The sequence below is a fragment of the Triplophysa dalaica genome, unplaced genomic scaffold, assembly GCF_015846415.1.
Source record: "Triplophysa dalaica isolate WHDGS20190420 unplaced genomic scaffold, ASM1584641v1 Contig8, whole genome shotgun sequence".
Taxonomy (NCBI): Eukaryota; Metazoa; Chordata; class Actinopteri; order Cypriniformes; family Nemacheilidae; genus Triplophysa; species Triplophysa dalaica.
The window spans coordinates 263,299-284,452 of NW_026622642.1; the positions used below are offsets into that span (position 1 = coordinate 263,299).

At 40.0% G+C, this 21,154-nt stretch overlaps 1 protein-coding gene across 3 annotated transcripts in view; it reads left to right on the top strand.

The window, feature by feature from the left end:
• Positions 1 to 21,154, top strand: part of LOC130417022 (CAP-Gly domain-containing linker protein 4-like) — a 62,869-nt gene that overhangs the window by 17,656 nt on the left and 24,059 nt on the right. For all 3 annotated transcript variants that reach the window (XM_056742362.1, XM_056742361.1, XM_056742363.1), the window contains exons 4-7: positions 3,167 to 3,260; positions 3,416 to 3,577; positions 3,693 to 3,811; positions 20,421 to 20,660. In XM_056742362.1, the coding sequence (XP_056598340.1) occupies positions 3,167 to 3,260; positions 3,416 to 3,577; positions 3,693 to 3,811; positions 20,421 to 20,660 (615 nt within the window). The remainder of the gene's footprint in view (positions 1 to 3,166; positions 3,261 to 3,415; positions 3,578 to 3,692; positions 3,812 to 20,420; positions 20,661 to 21,154) is intronic.

Sequence of the window (21,154 nt, forward strand, 5' to 3'; positions counted from 1 at the left end):
ATTCACGACTATAGACACTTGTGCTTCCATGTGCTTCCATTTGATATACTCCTTGTCAATAAATGAATTACAGAAAATGTACTGCGAGCCATCAAAATTTTGTGAAAATGTTAAAAAACTATCCCACTGGCTGGCAACTTTTTTTTCAAATGGCTGGCAGGGAAAGAGTTAAGTGACATCTACACCTACCAGACAGAGAAACCAAGAGTGTATAGTAAAGATAGACTGAGAGCATACACATCTGTAGATGCCTGCATGTACTAATAGTGGCAAACGTTAGCAAATGCATTTACTTAAAACAAACTACACATAACATGAGCCTCTAATGGAGATGAGCCTCTACATGGAGATGGTGGTCTAGTGGGTTAAACCACTGAACTGGTAAATCAAAGGTTGCTGGTTCGATCCCAGCAGCCACCACCAGTGTGTCCTTGAGCAAGACACTTTACTCCATGTTGCTCCAGGGGGATTGTCCCTGTAATAAGTGCACTGTAAGTCGCTTTTGGATAAAAGCGTCTGCCAAATGACTAAATGTAAATGTAAATGTAATGCACTTGTGACAATGAAAGTAAAAGAGATGACAAACCATTTACTTTATTTTAAGTTTCTGACCGATAGCTTACTGCTATTTGTATAACTAACAAAGTTAGCTAACTAAACCAATGCGTTCAAAGTTAACGCTATTTGAAAAATAACTTTGTTCCCCAGTTTCTGATTTAGGCATACCTCATGAGATATGTTTAGACACATACCCAAATCATAAATAGCACAAAAACACATGCGTTCTTGTTCTTTTGCGTCGCGTTGTTCTAAAAATAGCTTCTTTTTTTCATTATAGTAATTTTGATTCGGTACTCAAGGGGGCCCTGTAATGGTGCAGGGGCCCTACGCAAGTGCATAATTTAAGTATACGAAGTATCATTTCATTTGAATTGTAAGATGAGGTGTAAAGATAAAGATTCACAGCTGTACTATTAATTGAAGTGTTTATTCGTATGATTTGCAGGGCTCTAGACTAACTTTTCGCTCTGGTGCGCCTAACTTTTTTTCTTAGGTGCATTTAATTGGTTTTACCAGTTCACTTTTTTTTTTAAATGTCCACATAGGCAAAATTGACTCGTAAATGATAAACTAACAATCTAGTCAACATAAAGTTCTTTATTTGAAGCACAAATCTACAAGAAAGGTTACTTACTGAAAAGTGTATGTGTTTAAAGTGCTTCACTGAACTGAAAGTTAAACTTAAAAGATCTCAAGATAAATGGACCAGGGCCTGACATAACCTGGGCGGTTGATGATTCCGTGTCAGAGCATTGCTTACGATTTTCGTTCGATCAGGCCTTAACTTAACATTATTCACGAAAAGGTTTTCAATCGTTCGTTACATCTTCTCTCATTATCCCTCTGTTTAACTGACGCCCCTAGGCTACTCACCTCTCTCTGTCTGACTGCAGCACACCCATTTTCAAACGTACACATCAGAGGTAGGGCTAGACTTTTTTATTGTCCGTCATTTTGACTGAAAGGCTCTTAAAAATCCGTCATAGTCTAATATTACCCGTCACTATGGTGCAAGGTGGCGTTAGGTGGTAATTAGTATGTTCGTGACGTCATCACGCTGTACTAGCGTCTCGGAACTTGTTGTATTTTAATACAACTGAATGCCAAATAAAGCCGTTGTTGTTTATATTCATTTATATATTTAATCTTTTAATGTTTATGTTCATATGTGATTAGATCTGGGAAAACCAAACACATGGTGCAATTCTCCAACACATTTCTCCTGACCGTTGTGCAGGTCTGATCTGCAACTATAGGAAACGTTTGGTTGAGGTTATTGCTGCCAAAGGAGGGTCAACCAGTTATTAAACCCAAAGGTTCACATACTTTTTCCACCCTGGACTATGAATGTTTAAATGTTGTGTTCAATTAAAACATGAAAACGTATCATGTTTGTGCAGTATTAGTTTAAGCAGACTGTGTTTTTCTATTGTTGTGACTTAGATGAAGATCAGAACACATTTTATGACCAATTTATGAAGAAATCCAAGTAAGCCCAAAGGATTCACATACTTTTTCTTTCAACTGTATATAGGCCTATAACAGTTTTTGATACCATATTCAAGCCCTTTCCAAATTAGTTTTTATTTTGCTCATATCTTAGGTATGTAACAAAAGGTTGGCTGAGGCGCTATGAACGGAATTTGGAGCTTCGACTTGCGAGCATATCACACTCTAATGAAGGGAAACAGGGATTTACAAATTGCCCTCATTTTAATCCGCCGAAATGACTTTTTTCCGTTACAGGTAAATTTTTCCGTTACAGGTAAAAAAATCTGTCAATGACAGAGAATTTTCGGTTAACGCGACCTCTGGTACACACACGTACAGGAACATCTGGACCACGGCCAATCAGAGGGGGGATCCGCCCTTCGCTATCTCTGATTCGTTAAGACCACGATATGGGCCTAATGTTTGTCTGTTGTTGAATGACAGGGAAACTTTCAGAGTTGCGTACACTCTTTTTCTCCCTCGAACGGCTGGTCGCACCGATGCGACCTCTGATTATTTTTAGTTGCACCATTGAGAAATAAGGTCGCATTTACAACCAAATTGTTCGCACCATAGAGCCCTGATTTGCTATGCCGGTCATTAGGTGGTAATTGGAACCACTACTTTATTTTGATCTTAAAAGTTTGAGAACCTGCGGTTATATATATTTTCAATATAGTTGCCATTGACATAGTGCTAATGGTTCCACTTAACTCACAGATGTCTCGCAGAAGTCATTCCATGTCACGCAAACAAAACTAGTGGCCTACAAATGAACAGGATTCTTTAATTTAAATCAAAACTGTGACATCTAGACAGTTTTATTTCATATCTTTATAGCCAGTGTGAGTGTTGATCAAATAAACTGCCTAAGTCATAGTCGGGGTACTCTATAAAGAAAACTGGGTTCATTTTAATTGCTAGTTGGCTTATAGCTATCGTAAAACATTCCCACAACTTTCCCACTCTCTGCCTTTGGTATCAGGCTCTGTAGACTGCAATATTTCCTTTGCAGACAGTGTGTTTGTCTCTCTCAGCATGAAATCTTTTCCTTGAAGCCTTTGCTGTATCAGTTAAAAAGTGAGATTCAGTAAAGAAGTGCATTCTTTTGTAGATTCTGAAGAGAGGATGTGGCGTCAATGACAGAGATGGTCTCACTGACATGACTTTACTTCACTACTGTTGCAAAGCAGGAGCCCCCGGAATAGGTAAGGATGCAACTACATTGTCACTTTAAAACACACTCAATTTAATTGTTTGGTATTGTGGTACGCTTCAGAAGAAAACCAGACATTTTGGCATGGGCATACTATTGAATCAGCTCCTGTGGCAACAGTGTGAAAAAAAACCCATCTGTTTACAGGTGATGCTGAGTGTGCAGCCAGTTTCGCCCGTCAGCTGCTGTCTCTGGGAGCCGAACCGTCCTCACGCAGTCGCTGGACGAACATGAATGCCCTTCACTACGCTGCATATTTTGATGTTCCTCCACTCATCCGGGTGGTTCTGCAGGCTTCACAGCCGGGAGGTGAGGAGAGGTGATTGAATGACAGTAGGAATAAAATTACTATCACAGTTTGAATTTCATGGATATAACAAACAAGGATGTGATTGGCTGTTCATTCATGGCCTTTTGGTTTCAGAGGTGGACTCAACCTGCAGTGATTTTGACTTTGGCACTGCCTTGCATATTGCTGCATCGAACCTGTGCATTTCTGCAGTGAAGTGTTTGCTGGAACTGGGAGCCAATCCCGCTTTTAGGGTAAGTTTTGTAGTAAATTAAAATATGGATAGATATTGGCCAAAAAATGTAGATTTAGTATATATGTCTGCCCAAATTGCTCATGAAAGTTTACCTGATCTTCTGCTAAGACCAAGTCTTGTTAAAGGTCCAGTGTATGAAATTTAGTGGCATCTAGCAGTGAGGTCACAAATTCCAACAAACGGCTCTCTCCACCTCTTCCCTTTCAAAGCCCTATGTGGCTGACATGGGGCTAAGATGTCGTCACGTTTTTCGCTTCTTTGCCAAAGAAGAAAATATATTTATGAAACACACTCTGTAGAGCAATTAGTAGGTTTAGGGCCTCTGTAGAAACAACGTTGCGAATTCCAGGGGACCCGCGATGCATTTAGATTGAATCTTGCATTTAGGTCTTTATACACCTCTGAAATCATTTTATATTGTATGTTATATTTTTATACATAGAAACAAATGTATAGTTTGATGCAATCTAAGTGGTTTTGGATAAAAGTGTCTTGCATAAATGTAAATGTAGATATCGCATTTATGTCAATAAATCCTTCCAAAAAATATACACAGAACCTTAAATAATTAAATAATATTAAAAAAAAAACATGTTAATACTTTGTCTTTATTGACCCTGTAAAAATTCACAGTCCAGGTTGGAAAACATATTTAAATATTTACATGCTTAATGCTACATGGTACTTCCCGGGTGTGCGCACACGTCCTGAAAAGTGAAGCTGCAGGTTCTTTGATGATCCCTGGTGAATGGCTGCAATATAGGACATAGACCCCGCCCTCTCAATGTAAACAACTGGGACAGGTAGTCAGTTTTTAGTCAAGTTTGGTTGTAGTTAGTTATAAGATGTAATAAAAGGGGTGTGGTAAAATCTCATCAGGTATTATGGGCTGGACCTTCTACTGCACAGACTCTTGCTCCAAAAGAGGTCAGTGTCAGTGGCCATAACTCTAACGTTTTTGGCTTCATTTAGGGGTGTTCGATTCCGAGTTTTTTGGAGTCGACTCTGATTCTCGACCATCACTTTTGGAGCCGATGGAATTTACATTTCGTCTCCATTTAATTCAAAACGGGGTCAGGAATACGAATATGAAATAAATGAATGCAACTTCACAAATTTGGGAACTTTTGCCTGGCAATCAATTTCCAGACTAACAAGTGAATACACGTGCATTTGCAGGGCTCCGGACTGCAACAAAAATGCTGCATTTGCAACCAAAAAAATTAATTGTTATTTATCCACACTCAGTTCACCAGAGCCTGAGAAGTCAGCATGTAATAAGCTCCCGCAGGTCTCCGCAGAAAACTACATGGAATTCCGCAGATTTCTTGTTTTTGACAAATATGCAAACACATGAGTGCATTACTATGATGTGCTGTTTGCTGTGACAGATTAAATATAGAATAAATGTGCCCTTAACAAGGCTAAAACAGTTTTTATTTACTTTTGCTTAAGAATTTAGTTCAACACTTAAAAAAAAAAAGGAGGAAAAACGTTGAGCCTACCATGTGTTCTTTTCTTAATGTAACTCATTGCGTTGGGCATTTAACAATAAAAAATATTAAAAAGTGTTTAAACATATTATTTTTAAAGCAACAAAATATGCTATAATAATAACCCATCAATTAGTCTGTTGCTGGTTATTAAGCTGGATGAAATGCTTAAAAAAAATTACACAAAGTTGATTTTGATTTGTTTCTAGTTATACTCACAGACTCACGTTTAAGCACGCTTTCTTTCAAAACAACTTACAAAGGCTTAACAGTTGTTTAGAGATCAGATGAAATATAGGACCGTTTTTAATAAGAATTTGAGAATTTAACGTGATCTGATTGAAGGTGCGAGTTCTGTTGCTTTGGGCCAATCACAAAGATAATTCAACCGATATGAGTCAGTGAAGACATTAAAAATTACGGAGTCGACTGGAGTCTCCTGTCTTTAAGTCGAATCCGACTTTCTGGACATTAGGAGTCGATGAATCGACTCTTTTGGAGTCGACTGGTCATCTCTTGCTTCATTTTTCTACAATGTAAGTGAATTGTCCATATTTTATATGATCTATGGTACTTCCTAACATCTTTTGACATGATTACAAAACAATGTTTGTGGGAGAACATCATAGACGTACTTACTGCTTTCAGAACTTCATGACTGAACATGTGAAGACAATTTATCCGTATCGTCTTGATGTTACACAGTGCTACTGACACAAAATTCTGTGGACAGAAAAAAACAAAGTTGAGTTGTTTGTAGAAATCAAACAAGCTTTCATCAAGCAACAAATCAAAAATTGTTTTTTAGAAGTGCACCTGTCCACTCCTTGAAACTTTATAAGAGTTGGGTGATGCAACAATACACCAACCACAAGATCACAGGAGTAAATGAACAATAGAATGGCTTCAATGAGAAAATTCACTGTCTGGAGTGGCCCATTCAGAGTCCTGACCTCAACCCAATTCAGAACCTTGACCTTATCCAACTCAGACGCTTGACTTCAAGAGATAAATTTACAGGACAGCCCAAGAATATTGCTGAACAGTGAAGAGACATGATGCGTAATACCTCCCCGCTTGTTGTCCATGTCTGATCCACAGTTACAAAAACATTTATTAGCCTTTTAAGCCACAGGTTTGTAAACTTTTTCCATCCTGCACTTTAAATGTTTACATTGTAAATGTAAGATTTTATGTGTGTTTGTTGTTTGTATAAGCAAACTGTTTGTCTATGAATACAAAATTCTGTCATGGAACTCTAGAGTGTTATCTATAGCGCAGTTTTTTGGTTGGTGTCGTATCAGCTCAACATTCAAATATGTAGCAGTATTTGCTGTAAGCAGTTTGCAGCACACTTTCAAAAACCCTCCTCCTTTCCAAGCTCCACCTGTATAGATCTGGAACAGGGGTTATTTATGCATGATATGTGCCGCAGCAGCATGTATTACGTGCTCACAGCAGGATTGTGAAGTTATTGGCGGTAGCAAGTCTTGGCACTTGCTTTGCAACAGCAGTTTAGCAGATATATTCCACCAAGACCAAATACATTACATTGCCATATTCATAAACAGGTTAATCTCCCAGAGAAATGTCATGACAGAATTTTGATTTTAATTCATCCAGAAATTCAAATTTAGAGATGCGCATCATTATCTTGCTCTTATTTAGCATAGAACAGATGAGATAATTAGCCACCCTTAAAGGGGTCATATGGCGTTGTCTGATTTGACAAAGACCGCCCAAATGTATATGCAAGTAAGGTGGGCGTACCCGTCAGTGCAATTGCCTTGGAAATTGATGTTCCAAATACAGTAAGAGGTGTAACATTTCCGTCTGACCATTACAGTATTCAACCAATCACTACGCACTGGTTAACTGGCCAATCATAGCACACCTCGCTTTTCAGAGTGATGAGCTTTGTAAAAATCTTGCGTTTCAGAGAGGCGAGCAAAGAGGAGATACAAACTGGGATGGTCCGATAGACGAAGACATCACGATGTTGGGCTGGCATCGTGGTTCCCCTGCATGACGTAACTTTCTAAATCAGGAGGTTCCGCGGTCGTCCGCACATCCCGTACGCCTACAGCCCGACAAATGTTGACAGCCAAGTCCACAGAATGACATTCTGCGCATGTGTCGAGCTCGTCCGTTCATGCTTTTCTGCGGTCGAGTATGATTTGGAAGCTGCGAAACGCGTGTGCGCCAGACTTGACAGACGCAAGCAAACAGTGAATCGTAGTGATGCACTCATGCTGTGTGCGTGTAAACTTGTCAATGACAACCTGAACTGTGTGCGTCCACGATGGCAGCGAGAAACATCAGTGACGCTTGACCCGCGCAGTTAACTAGTCACACACACACACAGCACACACTGGTGGGCTCAATAACTAATCGTCTTTCCATGTGAAATAACAACTGGAAGAAATTCAAAATATGCAGGCTGTACATCTCAACTCAACTCAACTTTATTTATATAGCGCTTTTTAAAATTTTCATTGTTACAAAGCATGTATGAATTCTAAATTCTAAAGCAGCCCCCCCGGCCAGGCAGAACAATACAAAACAATATGCAAACGGTGGTGAGGAACCCAAAACTCCCATCGAGAAAAAAAACCTCAGGGGAACCCAGGCCCAACCAGGGGATTCCAGTTCCCCTCTGGCAAAAGCTGCTGCCTAAGGCTTAATAAAAATATAAAAATTAAGGATTTAAGATTATCATTAACAATCTAATAGCATTTGAAATGTTGTAGGAAAAACAAAGTTGTCGCGTCCTTTATCCAGATCTCTCCTCTTAGCTCTTGTCAGGTCACCGCTTCCCATTCTCAGCTCTGCCATCAGGTCTGGGCATGAACTGCATCCTGCGGTAACCTTGGAACAAAGAGACAAGACTGGCTGAGAGTAGAGTACTGTTCTGCACTCTTTGATGCAACAAGTACATCATTTGTTGTTGGATGTGTTCCTGGTTCCGGTTGATCTAAACAATGCAGCCTAAATCCTCTGAGGATTAATATTATGGAGGTGTAGTGTATGCAAGATTAAAAAGATGAGTCTTTAGTCTAGATTTAAACTGACAGAGTGTGTCTGCTTCCCGGACCGTGCAGGGAAGAATATTCCAAAGTTTAGGCGCTAGATAAGAAAAGGATCTACCACCTGCACCTGATTTTGAAATTCTAGGTATTACCAACTGACAGGACGCCTGAGAGCGTAATGTACGTGGAGGTCTGTAATACAATAGAAGTTCATTCAAATACTGCGGCGCTAGACCATGTAGGGCTTTATAGGTAATAAGCAAGATCTTAAAGTTAATGCGATGCTTTATAGGTAACCAGTGCAAGGTTGACAGAACCGGGGTTATATGCTCATACTTTTTTGTACGTGTAAGAACTCGAGCTGCCACGTTTTGAACCAGTTGCAGTTTTTGTAATAGGCCCGCAGGGCAACCACCTAGAAGTGCATTACAGTAATCTAGTCTTGATGTCATGAATGCATGAATTAATTTCTCTGCATCTGACAGTGACAGCATGTGACGTAATTTGGATATATTCTTAAAATGGAAAAATGCAATTTTACAGGTGTTGGCAACATGGCTTTCAAATGACAGAGTACTGTCGAATACAACGCCAAGATTCTTAGCTGATGACGAGGATTTTATGGGGCATCCGTCAATCGTTAAGCAGTATTCTTGGTTGTTACGCATAGAAGTTTTCGGTCCAGTAAGTAACACTTCTGTTTTGTCCGAGTTTAGTAGTAAAAAATTGTTACTCATCCACATTTTTAAGTCAGCTATGCAATCCTTTATTCGATCGAACTGTTGGGTTTCATGAGGCTTCGAGGAAATATAAAGTTGAGTATCATCAGCATAACAGTGAAAGCTAATTCCGTGTCGCTTTATTATATCTCCTAGAGGTAGCATGTATAATGCGAAGAGCAGAGGCCCCAAGACTGAGCCCTGTGGTACACCGTACTGGACTTGTGATTTGCGGGACACCTCATTGTTAAATTGCTACAAATTGAAAACGGTCAGATAAATAAGACTTAAACCATTTCAATGCTATTCCGTTAATGCCGACGTAATTTTCGAGTCTATGTAGAAGTATGCTGTGGTCAATGGTGTCAAATGCAGCACTGAGGTCTAGCAGCACCAATAATGAAATACAGCCACGGTCAGACGCTAAAAGCAGATCATTTGTAACTCTGATCAAAGCAGTCTCTGTACTGTGACATGCTCGAAATCCAGACTGGAATTCATCATTAATGTCATTCCTTTGGAGGAAGGAGCATAATTGAGTTGAAACTACTTTTTCCAGAACTTTAGATATAAAAGGTAAATTCGATATAGGCCTGAAATTCCCTAGTTCTTTAGGGTCGAGTTTGGTTTTTTTTAAAAGAGGCCTTATAACAGCCACCTTAAATGCTTTAGGCACATGTCCTAATGTCAGAGATGAGTTAATAATACTGAGAAGAGGATCTATAATTTCTGGGAGCATTTCTTTCAGTAGTTTTGTAGGTATAGGGTCTAGCATGCATGTTGTTGATTTAGATGATCTAATGATTTTAGACAGTTCATCGTGATCTACTGTAGAAAATAATTGCAATTTCTCCTTAGGGGTGCTGTAGTTAGTTTGTTCAGCGGATTTCACTACAGGTTGCATTGTTATAATTTTTTCTCTAATATCTTGGATTTTACTCGTGAAGTAGTTCATAAATTCATCACTGTTATGCTGATAATCAGAATCTGACGTCGATGACGACTTATTTTTTATTAATTTAGCCACGGTGTTAAATAAAAACCTAGGGTTGTGATGGTTTTCCTCTATTAGTGTTGAAAAGTAGGCGGATCTAGACGTTTTTATGGCATTCCTGTAATTTCGAGTACTATCCTTCCATGCTATACGAAATACCTCTAAATTAGTTTTCTTAAAGTTGCGCTCCATTTTCCGGGACGCTTTTTTTAGAGTGTGTTCATTATACCACGGTGTTGGGCTGCTATTTTTAATTTTCTTTAAACGCAGAGGACCAACTGTGTCTAATATTTCCGAGAAAGTAGAGTTAAAATTTTCAATAGTAGTGTCAAAATGGTCAACGTTTTTACTCATGCTAGATATTTTAGACAATTCAGGCAGATTATCGAGAAACGCATCTTTGGTAAATCGTTCTACCATATTTGTAACAAGGTGTTTGATTTGCAGCCGTAGGCCATTGAAGCAAACATAATATCAGATAATGATCCGAAATATCTTCACTCTGCTGAACGATTTTAACATCGTCCACATTTATACCATAAGAAAGTATTAAATCTAAAGTATGATTACGAAGGTGAGTGGGTCCTGACACATGTTGACTAACGCCCATGGAGTTAAGAGTGTCTTTGAAAGCCAGTCCCAAGGCATCTGTATCATTGTCTACATGGATATTAAAGTCACCGACGACAAGGACTCTATCTGCGGCCAGTACTAGTTCTGATAAGAACCCACCAAAATCTTTAATAAAATCTGTGTGGTGCCCTGGAGGCCTATGTATAATAGCTAAAATAAATTTTAAAAATGTTTTGTCCTTAGTATTAGGTGTCGATACGTGAAGTACCATGACTTCAAAAGAATTGTATTTAAAATTAGACTTCTGAGAGGTGGTAAAAGAATTATTGTAAAGTGCAGCGACACCCCCCCCTCTACCTTTTAGACGAGGCTCGTGTTTATAGTAATAATCTTGGGGAACGGATTCATTTAGAGTAATATAATCATCTGGCTTTAGCCATGTTTCTGTCAAAGAAAGCATGTCTATTTTATGATCGGTTATCATATCGTTAACAAAAAGTGCTTTATTTGAGAGAGATCTAATATTAAGCAATCCGAGTCGTAACAGTTGATTATCTGTATTTTGTTCATGTTTGATTTGTTTAACGTTTATTAAATTACTTTCAAGAGGTTTACGCAATATTTTATGTTTGCTAATCCGGGGGACAGACACAGTCTCTATTTTATGTTGTTTGTAAAAAGGGATTATTACATGTTGTAATCTTTTGTGTATTCTGTAACGCAAGACGGCAAGCAGACAGTTGGTTAAGCCATTCTGTCTCCTTCCTTACCTGGGCCCTAGGTAGTCAGACTTTAGCATTATTAAGACTGTGTGCCAAATTTCTAGAGAGGAGAGAAACCCCATCCCAGGAGGGATGGAGACCATCTCGTTTCAACAGGTCAGGTCTGCCCTCAAAACTCTTCCAGTTATTTATAAAATCTATATTATTCTGCAGGCACCACTCAGACAACCAGCCATTTAGTGATGATAATCTGCTATAAATCTCATCACCACAGTAAGCAGTAAGGGGGCCAGAGAATATTACAGTGTCTGACATCGTTTTTGCGAGCTCACACACCTCTTTAATATTATCTTTAGTGATCTCCGATTGACGGAGTCTAACATCATTTGTGCCGACGTGAATAACAATCTTACTGAATTTACGATTAGTCTTAGCCAGCACATTTAAATTTGACTTGAGGTCAGGCGCTCTTGCTCACAGTAAACATTTGACTATGGTGGCTGGTGTCTCTATGTTAACGTTCCGGACAATAGAATCACCGATCACTAGGGCACTTTCAGCAGGTTTCTCAGTCGGTGCGTCACTGAGCGGGGCAAACCTGTTCGAGACTTTAATCGGAACGGTTGAGTGATGTTTTGTCCTGCGACTATGCCGTCTCACCGTCACAAAGTTTCCCAGCTGCAGGGGATTTTCAACCGGAGCCGAACTGTGTGCACTAACATTGCTCGCATCCGAAGTGTTTTCTACAGTCCTAACACTCTTACTATCCTCAAATAAAGATTGGATGCGAGACTCTAATTCTTAGATCTTCTCCGTCAGCCTAACTACTTCCCTGCATTTATCACATGTAATAGCAGCGATGCAAATACTTGTTAAAAAGTACGCTGTCTTGAAAACTGATCGAAAAATGAGATTTGGTGGCAGTCTGGAGCAATGATATAAATTTTTTTGAATGTTTTGGCAGATGGCCATCTAGCAAACTGATATAACCCTGCCCCGTCCCCTATGTCATCGCCAATCACTATGTTTCACCTTAGGCATCGTCCGATACCAATGAGGTCGACATCACCCTAATACCCTTTGAACCTTAAATCATGTATACACATTGCATTACATAGAATACAAACGAATAATATTCATTTTAGCCATGTCTATTACCCCTTTAAGGAAAAATGGCATATGGTTTTATGTTAGTTATTGTAGTAATGGTGTTTTCATTTGTATTACTTTAGTTTTTCTACAAATATCATAGTTATAGTTTGTTTTAGTAGTGAGACCATGGTGAAATTGTGGTTATTTAAGTTAAAGTATGGTTACACACACTCACACACACACACAGAAATATGATATATTCCATCCCCTAACCTGACCCCAACACCTTAACCTAATAATCACACAAACATGTTCAAGACATTAGATTTAAAGAAAAATACTTTATTTAGTGAGGACCAGTAAAATGTCCTGACAAGTCGGTTGTATTTATAAATCAATGTATTACTAAGGACATTTAGCCCCCACATATATAGATAAACCTGTACACACACACACACACACACACACACACAAATGTTACACATTCACAGTCTGCTTTATTATTTTCCTCTCAGTCTTTTCCCACCACCACAGCGGTTAAATTAGCCATGCTCATTTCTTGATATTATTTATATATATTTTTCTAATTTTTGTAAAATATGTGAATTTTTCCAGAACTGTGGGGAGAGAGACATAAACCTCTGCCTCTTAACATGGCGTTAGTCAGAGTTGTTTGTTTGTGTATGAAGTGTTCATCAATGGTCTTGCCAAAACATAAAATGGGAACTTGCGAGAGGCTCGACTTGAGCAGTTATTTCTCTCATTTGTGAAGCAGCCAACGTTTCCCATTCTTATTTTTTTAACTCTGCGTTGTCTCTGCCAATAATGCATTGTTTTTGCCAGTTATATTTGCGTCTGTCCATTTCTCACTAGTCAGGGGATGTATTTTTAGGTTAGTGTTTTTTGTTCTTGAAGCAGCACTCGGATAGAGATTTTGTGGCCCGTATATCAAATCATCTAGTAATGTTATAACATCGGGCTTGGCAGACTTGTGTGTCAGTGAAAACAGAGGCAAGGTTTTAGCCATAGAAATATCTCTTTTGATAAGTGTTGCCAAGCAACAGCACTGACAATAGGAAACAAAGGTATAAAACGTTAAGAAGGAGTTTGGGCAAACCATTCTTACTCATTGTCTTTAAAGACCATGTCCCACCCTGTTACTGCTCTGTATTCAGGGGAACATGGCCAAACAAGTTTCCATATGCTTTAGTCTTTAGTTGTGTCTGCCTATAATCATCATTATTGTTTAACAAACTATATAGCCTGTGACATTAATAAATATTCTGATTGCAGAGAAACTGCAGGGTAATTCAATGGTTAATAATTACTCAGTACAGTGGGATCCTAAATAAAGGGCATAATTCTTTGACATTTTGAACAATGAAATGAAATGGTTGATCTTTCTGTAGAGCTTTTTTTATCCACAAGGGGGTAGTGTGATGCTGTGAAAATGAGCTACACTATTTGGAGCATAACATGTGCTATGATTGTCTGAACTGTAGCTCCAGGAAATATATTTTCTTGTTTGTTCTTTGATACCATGGAAGCGTAATCTAATTACCTTATTAAAATGACCTCAGTTCTATCAGTGATCAGTATCATTTTAAAAACTACATCTGTGAACATCATGCTTCCTACAGCATTGAAGTTTTGTTTTGTTGCCTGTGGCATGGCCACTCGGAGACAGGGAAGTGCTCCTGGGCCAGTGTTGTTTACGTCTTACAAAATGGTTTATAGAGCGCTTGACACTTTGTTTAAAGGGGTCATATGACATGGCTAAAATGAAAATTATCCTTTGTTTTAGATGTAATGCAATGTGTATACATGATTTAAGGTTCCAAAACGCTGTATTTTCCACATACTATGCATTTTTCTATCTCCTCTTTGCCCCGCCTCCCTGAAACGCTCTGATTTTTTACAAAGCTCATCGCTCTGAAACGCGAGGGGTGCTATGATTGGACAGTTAACCAGTGCGTAGTGATTAGTCGAATACTGCTAGCATGTGACGGATATGTAATTCCTCTTACCATATTTGGAACATCAGGTTTGGGCTGTCTTAGTCCAATCCTACCACCAACTGACGTAGATTTGTGGGGATGTGGTTACACAAGGCGTTTCAGGCAGGTCTGGGTGAGCATTCGCTTTTAGATTTTAGAATGCATCTTTTGTTCTAACACTTTAATTTGTGCAATTTTACGTTTCTAATATTTGCATGGGCAACATATAACACACCAAATACACAGAAAAACATGTATTCGCGTCATATGACCTCTTTAAAATGTTCACACAGAGTGGCGGGGCTAGAGTTTTATATATGGGGTGGCCAACGCTACTTCAGGGGGACCACAGACCATTACAGAAAATGTGTGTGTAACCCTGAACTGGCATCAAATTATGAATAAATAAATCCAAGGATTAATGCATAGATCTACAAGTGATAATTTACTTCACAGTTTGTCACAAATGTGACCAATGTATACAAAACAATTGCACAACATAAAGGGTTCAATCTAATTCTAAATTCTAAATAAAAATGAAAATGTTAGATTTTATGACTGTTGCTGTTTTTATTCTCTAAGGAACATAAAAAAGCACTTATTCAAATGGAAAATATGTAAACGGGAAACTAAGAACATCCAAAATCACTTAAACAGTCAATGGCTTTAGGTTATACAGTAAAGAGTCTAACTACTCTAATGAATCTCTTTCGTACATCGTATCTGTATGAGGTTGTCCATGATAAACTTTGTGTGCCTGGAGCGTTCAGCACAGCTCTTATTCATCGGTGACTCATTTAAACGCCTCTGATTGGCCGGTATTTTCACCCCATGTACTTGATTTGCTGTAGTGCTCAAAGCTGTAGCAGAGCAAAAACGTCCACATTCGTTCATTTTCACCTAATCTATTTAGATTGTGACTGTTTTAGCTAGTGTTTTATCATGCAGGTAATGTTTTCCTGTTTTTCGTGTTATTGTTTATTGTCTTGTCGAGTTCTTTTTTATTAAGTTTAGTTTTTTGGGTTTTTCCCCATTGTGGGAAGTGTTGTTTTTTCATGTTTTTATATTAGTTGGGTCCTGGCTTTTCCCCCATCGTTGGTTTTTTGTTTGTATAATAAAGGTCTTTTTGTTCACCCCGTACTTTCGCTGCCTGAATCTGGGTTCTTCCCTCAAAACCCTGACACATTGATATGTATTGCTAAAATTATGTTTTCAATTTTTTTGTCACCTGTTTCCTCTGTTTTGCAGCAAGGCACATCTTAAAAGCACTGTATGAATGAATTGAATCAGCCTTTTTTAGCAAATTGCAGCTTTTTGTAGATTTGAAGCTTGCTGTGAACATAACAACAACATAAAATGTTATCTTTGAAAGATAATTTTATCCCTGATGGAGGGAACGAGACGTTGTGTCGTTGAGATCAACTCTGACTACTTTTTGAAAAGGCCAATGAAATTTGCATGCCGGGCTGCGCCTCCGGATGTCCAGTATAAAAGGAAGCCTACGTGCTTCATTCATTCACCTTGTGTTCTGAGGAGCCTGAGAGCCTCTCACGACTGCTGCAGAGGGCGATACGCGTTGTGGCATAAGGGACACAACGTCTCGTTCCCTCCATCAGGCTACAGACGTAACCAAGACGTTCCCTTTCTGTCGGTCTCTCGACGTTGTGTCGAACAGACAGATGGAGTTCCCATGGAAAAGCCACTACTCTGTATCGCGTTTCTAGGGGAGCGACGGTGACAGACCTAGGCTTGTCATACACGAGAGCTTTCGCGAAATTGTAACTTCCAGTGTGATGGGTTTGGGGTCCCAGAGCTTTCTCAAGGGAAAGGTGGGAAGCCCCGACCACCCGTTTACGGACGAGTCCTTATCTCTCTTTATCGGTGAGAGGCCGTCCGGTCAGGGTTCACTGGTTATGCACTGCTTCCTTAATTAGGGATGTGCTGCAGCGACCTCTTCCTGCTGTTGTGAAGAGTTTAGTGAGATACCAACATGGTCTCACCGTTTAGGGAAGATCTCATGAAATAAGTGTGGACTGAGGCAGTTAACCACGAGGTGGAGGTCCACCTGGGGAGTTCATGGGTTTCCAGAGATGGGAACCGTTCATGAGGGTACGTCAGATGGAACAGCCCAAGGGGGGGGGGGTGTTTCAGTCGTCCAGTAGCACTAGGTCCGGTTAGAGTTACACATTAACTCATATGGGATCCCGGCCTAAGGGGCAGGGCTGCTCTGCCCAGCCGGCCAGCATGGGGTGCTTGCTTAGTGATGGATGGAATGCCTGTTCTTTACCACGTGGGGTGGAAAAGAGGTGAGGCTATGTAGAACACTGATCCAACCTACTGGGAGGGTGGGAAGGTGCTTTCGCAGGCATACGCCCAGCCAGCTGCCGGTCCTACACGTAGCCATGCAGGACGCGGGCTGATACAGGTTTACGCCGAATCGCGAGGGTGTTTGGGCGTAGCCCAACCTACAGCTCTGCAGAAGTCTGCCAGAGAGGTGTCCCTGTCCGGGGCCCCCGTGGGAATATCCAACTGGGATCGGGACGCTGTCGTGACGGCGTCCATGATCTGGTGCACCAGTCTCTGTTTGGAGACTGTCCTCCCTGCTGCTCTCCGAATCAGACAAAGAGCTGATCAGAGCTCTTAAGCTCTGCGTGCGGTCCAACGAGAGGCGCAGCTGGCGTGCAGGACACGAGTGGGGTTGGGACAGACCGAAAGGAAGGTACTCCTGTACTCCTGAACTCCTGCCTGTACTCTGTACTGACATGCCCAACCTTTTCTCGAGAATCAAGACATGAAAGTAAGTGTCACCCATCTTTGACATCCCGAGACGTTGAGATGTGCTTCTGCGTAAGCATCCTGACCGGCAGCTTGAGTAGGTGCCTGTTCAGGATCTGCAGATCTAGCAACCCTCATTTTTCTGAGAACGATGAAGTACGGGTCACCACCTGTTGAAAATCATGGCTAAAGGGACGAATGTAGCAGAGACGGATCATGTCCCCTAGCCGAGTGGCGGTTTGGGCAAGTCTTGTCAGACTCCCAGGGATGGGGACTAGAGGTACAATCTACTTCATCGACCTCCCAGGGGGGTTCAATGGCTGGTAGAGCGGCCCTCCCACTGTTGGGGGACCCCGGGGGGGAGGTCGGCTCCGCTTTCCTGCCTGGCGAGGATGTAGCAATGTGCACCCTCTGTAAAAGTGCAACGGGTTGCTGCTTATCCTCGACATTGTCTCGCCATGACTCAATGTCCGAACACCGTCATATAGAGGGAGAGCGCGGCTGTGAAACACCCAGAGAGAGGGAGAACCCTTTGAAAACGGTGCACAGAATCTTGACAGCCTGAGGGGGGGTCAAGTCGTGGCAGGGGAAGATATGCTTGATATCCTCTGTCTGCTTTTTACTGTCAAGGTCGACAGTATGACCAAACAGCCCCCTTTTGAGTCGAGAAGGCGTACCTTCCCGGTGTCACTCATCAATGCAAGGTTCAGCCAGAGGTGTCTCTCCCGGACCACAAGTGTGGGACATGCCACGCTGGAGAAATATGCTCTTTTAGAAGGAAATAAGCTCCTCTAGAAAGACACGTCTGGCACCTCCGAGACGCCAAGGGGACAATCGCCGCAGGAAGGGATGATCCGCTGCACCACGTCGTGAGAATCCGGCGAGAAATTGTTGTAAGGAGCGAAGGCTATGAAGAACAAAAGGTGAATGAATGAAGCACGCCGGCTTCCATTTATACCCTACATCCGGAAGCAGAGCCCGACATGCAAATTTCATTTGCCAATTTTATTGGCCTTTTCTAAAAGTAGTCAGAGTTGATAGGTTCTCAAGGGCGAAATATAAATCAAGGTTTATGTGTGCACCACAGTGTGTGTTTGCTACACCCAATTAGGATTGCATTTAGAACTTGCATGCAATATATTTGTATGCCGCAGAGGTGGACAGTAAAGAAGTAAATTTAAAAAAGTACTGTACTTGAGTACACTTTTTGAGTATCTGTACTTGAGTATTATTTTTCTCTTCACTACATTTGAAAGACAAATATCATACTTTTTACTACACTACACTTATAAAAAGTGCAAAAGCAGAAAGTCGCTTCTATGTAGCAGGTTTTCCTGTGTGCGCAATTTTTCTTGCTTGCGTTCTGCCAGGATCTTTCTCTGTTGCCAAGCATTTAAGTTTTTCTACGCTCTCTGTTTTCCGGCTAGCTTTGAATGGCCATTTGGCTTATTAGTTTTACGCAAATCTGGCAATCTTCCCCACTAAACTAATGTAAACTTTAGCGCTACTACATAGCTGAAAGCACTCTAAAAAGGCAAATATAACAATATAAGATGAAAAAGTCACATGATAAAGGGTGGTGTAATCACCTTTGGGTTCAATTATGTGTGATGCATAGCTTAGAACGAGCACTACGATCAGTCAAAGATCATAGAAGACATTGTCATAAAAATGATCAGCATAATGCCTAAATGGTAAATAAACATCACATACACCAAGACAGAGAAAATGGTAGATATAAAGTTTTCCTTCGAAGTTTCATGAGATCCCCTTGCCAGAGTTCAGGAAGTGTGTGTGTGTGTTAACTTCTGATCTGTTTCTATTTCATTTAAAGCTGTTTGGAAAATGAATTATGTGTTTTGAATAGCAACTATAGTTGAACTATTCCTGTTGAAATAAAAACAATAGAACCCTCCCCAAAATACAACAGAAAATGTAATGGCATTTAATGGTTATAATAGGACTTGTATTGTAAGGATCCTTGTTGTTGTCTACTTGTATGTGATGGATTCTATTGGTGGGATGGTAAATCCTATTGGAATAATACCCAAAACACACTACGAAGAGGAATTCAATAGAAAAATCTAATTCACAAAGTCCTTCATTTTTCTGCAGGGATGGTATTTGCAGTAAAACCACAGTATCCACAAATTTACCATTGTCCCTACATAGTGGCCATACTCCAATTAAGCCATTTTTTTCATGTCATGTCAACTCACAGCTAAACAAAGTGAACAAAGCTCATATGGCTTTATAAAACGGTCAGTTGTGATGTTTGATTCTGATTTGTTGAGCTGCATTGCCCCTCATGGTCGACGGCCGGTGAATACAACATAAATACAAACATAAACATGTTCGGGCCCGGTCCTCTCTCTTTGACGGTCCGGTCGCTCGTTCTCTTATATGCTCCCGATCTCCTACGTGATTCGAGACCGGTGCGTGCAGGGCTGGCGCTCATTAACAATTACTCACCGGTCTTGAACCATGGTCTCGCCACGCCTACTCCACTACAGGCACAACAAGTCCAATATTCAAGCAGTTGGCTAGAGACACTGCATTTAATAATGTTGTTGTTTTGATGACAAAAGCTGCACTAAACACAAAGGATGGTCATACCAAATGTTGATTTAATTGATTTAATATAAGTTAATTGATAAAGAGAATCTATGTATGACATTCTTTTAACATCATACTCATTTTACAGTGTTTTTATACAAATGTCTAAAACTTTGAACAGTTCTGTGCAGGTAAGTTTCTTGAAGCACCTTGCAGACATTGCCACAGTTCTGTATTTAGACTGTCTTAGTTTGTTCTTTCCCGAAATACTGGATGATGAGATCAGATCTCTGTGTGGAGCACTGGCTGTTGTCAGACCCATTGTGCAAATAAAAATTGTACTGGATTACAATTAATGGCAACATGAATGTTTGGAAATGTAAATGGATATTTCTTACTGACACACTTCAGCAAAAGATACAAAATCACTGACTTAAAACCATTTTTTAACTGGTGAAAATACTACTTTTCTAACTACCACTACCACTGTATCATATCCTGAGGGTCATGACTAAACTGATATCCTTCATCTCTGTTGGTTACAGTACATAATTAAATGCATATTACCCACATTTATGTATTTTGGTTGCTGTTTTATGATTACAGCTTAACTGTAACCACTTATAATAAAAAAATGCTTGTCATTATTTATTTCAGAATGAAAAAAGTCAGTGTCCAGCTGATGTTGTTCCAGACCCTCTAGACATGCCCCTGGAAATAGCTGACGCAGCAGGCCAAGCCAAAGAGTTGCGTGCATTGCTGCAGGAAGTGCTCCCCTGGCCAGAAGCTCCTCTTCTACATGTCCGACCTCCCAGCCTCCTTTCAGACAAGGCCTGTACCCAGCTTTCAAGTATGGGCCTTCACCTTGGAGACAAAGTAGTCATCGCTGGTCAAAAGGTAAAGCATTTATAAATCCAGCATTACTTCACTGCAATAAAGTACATAATAGTACTGTTTCTTTAGATACAAAAAGTTATTTTTTTGCTCCTTACATATAGTATAAAAATAGGGCTTACTTATTAGGGGTTGCTAGTGCTAGAACAGATTTATTATGACTGGTATGGATTGGAGCTGTTGAGAAAACCCATTTAATAGACACAGTTTCTCTCCTACAAAGCTTACATCTAAAAAAGAATTGTTGAAAAGAAAGTACTTCATAGCTTTCCATGAGGAAAAAAAATAACTTTTCTAAATGATATCCTAAAGGTGGAGGCATTAAGTTACTATAAGTTGTTTCAAACACTGTTCTGTTGAACACAAAGACATATATTTGGAAGAACGTTGGCATATTTCAGTTGTATGACATCATTGACTACTATAGCTGAATAAATTATTATTTTTTGTTCTTTGGAACTCAAAATGAGATATTTTTAAGAAATTAGTTTTAATTT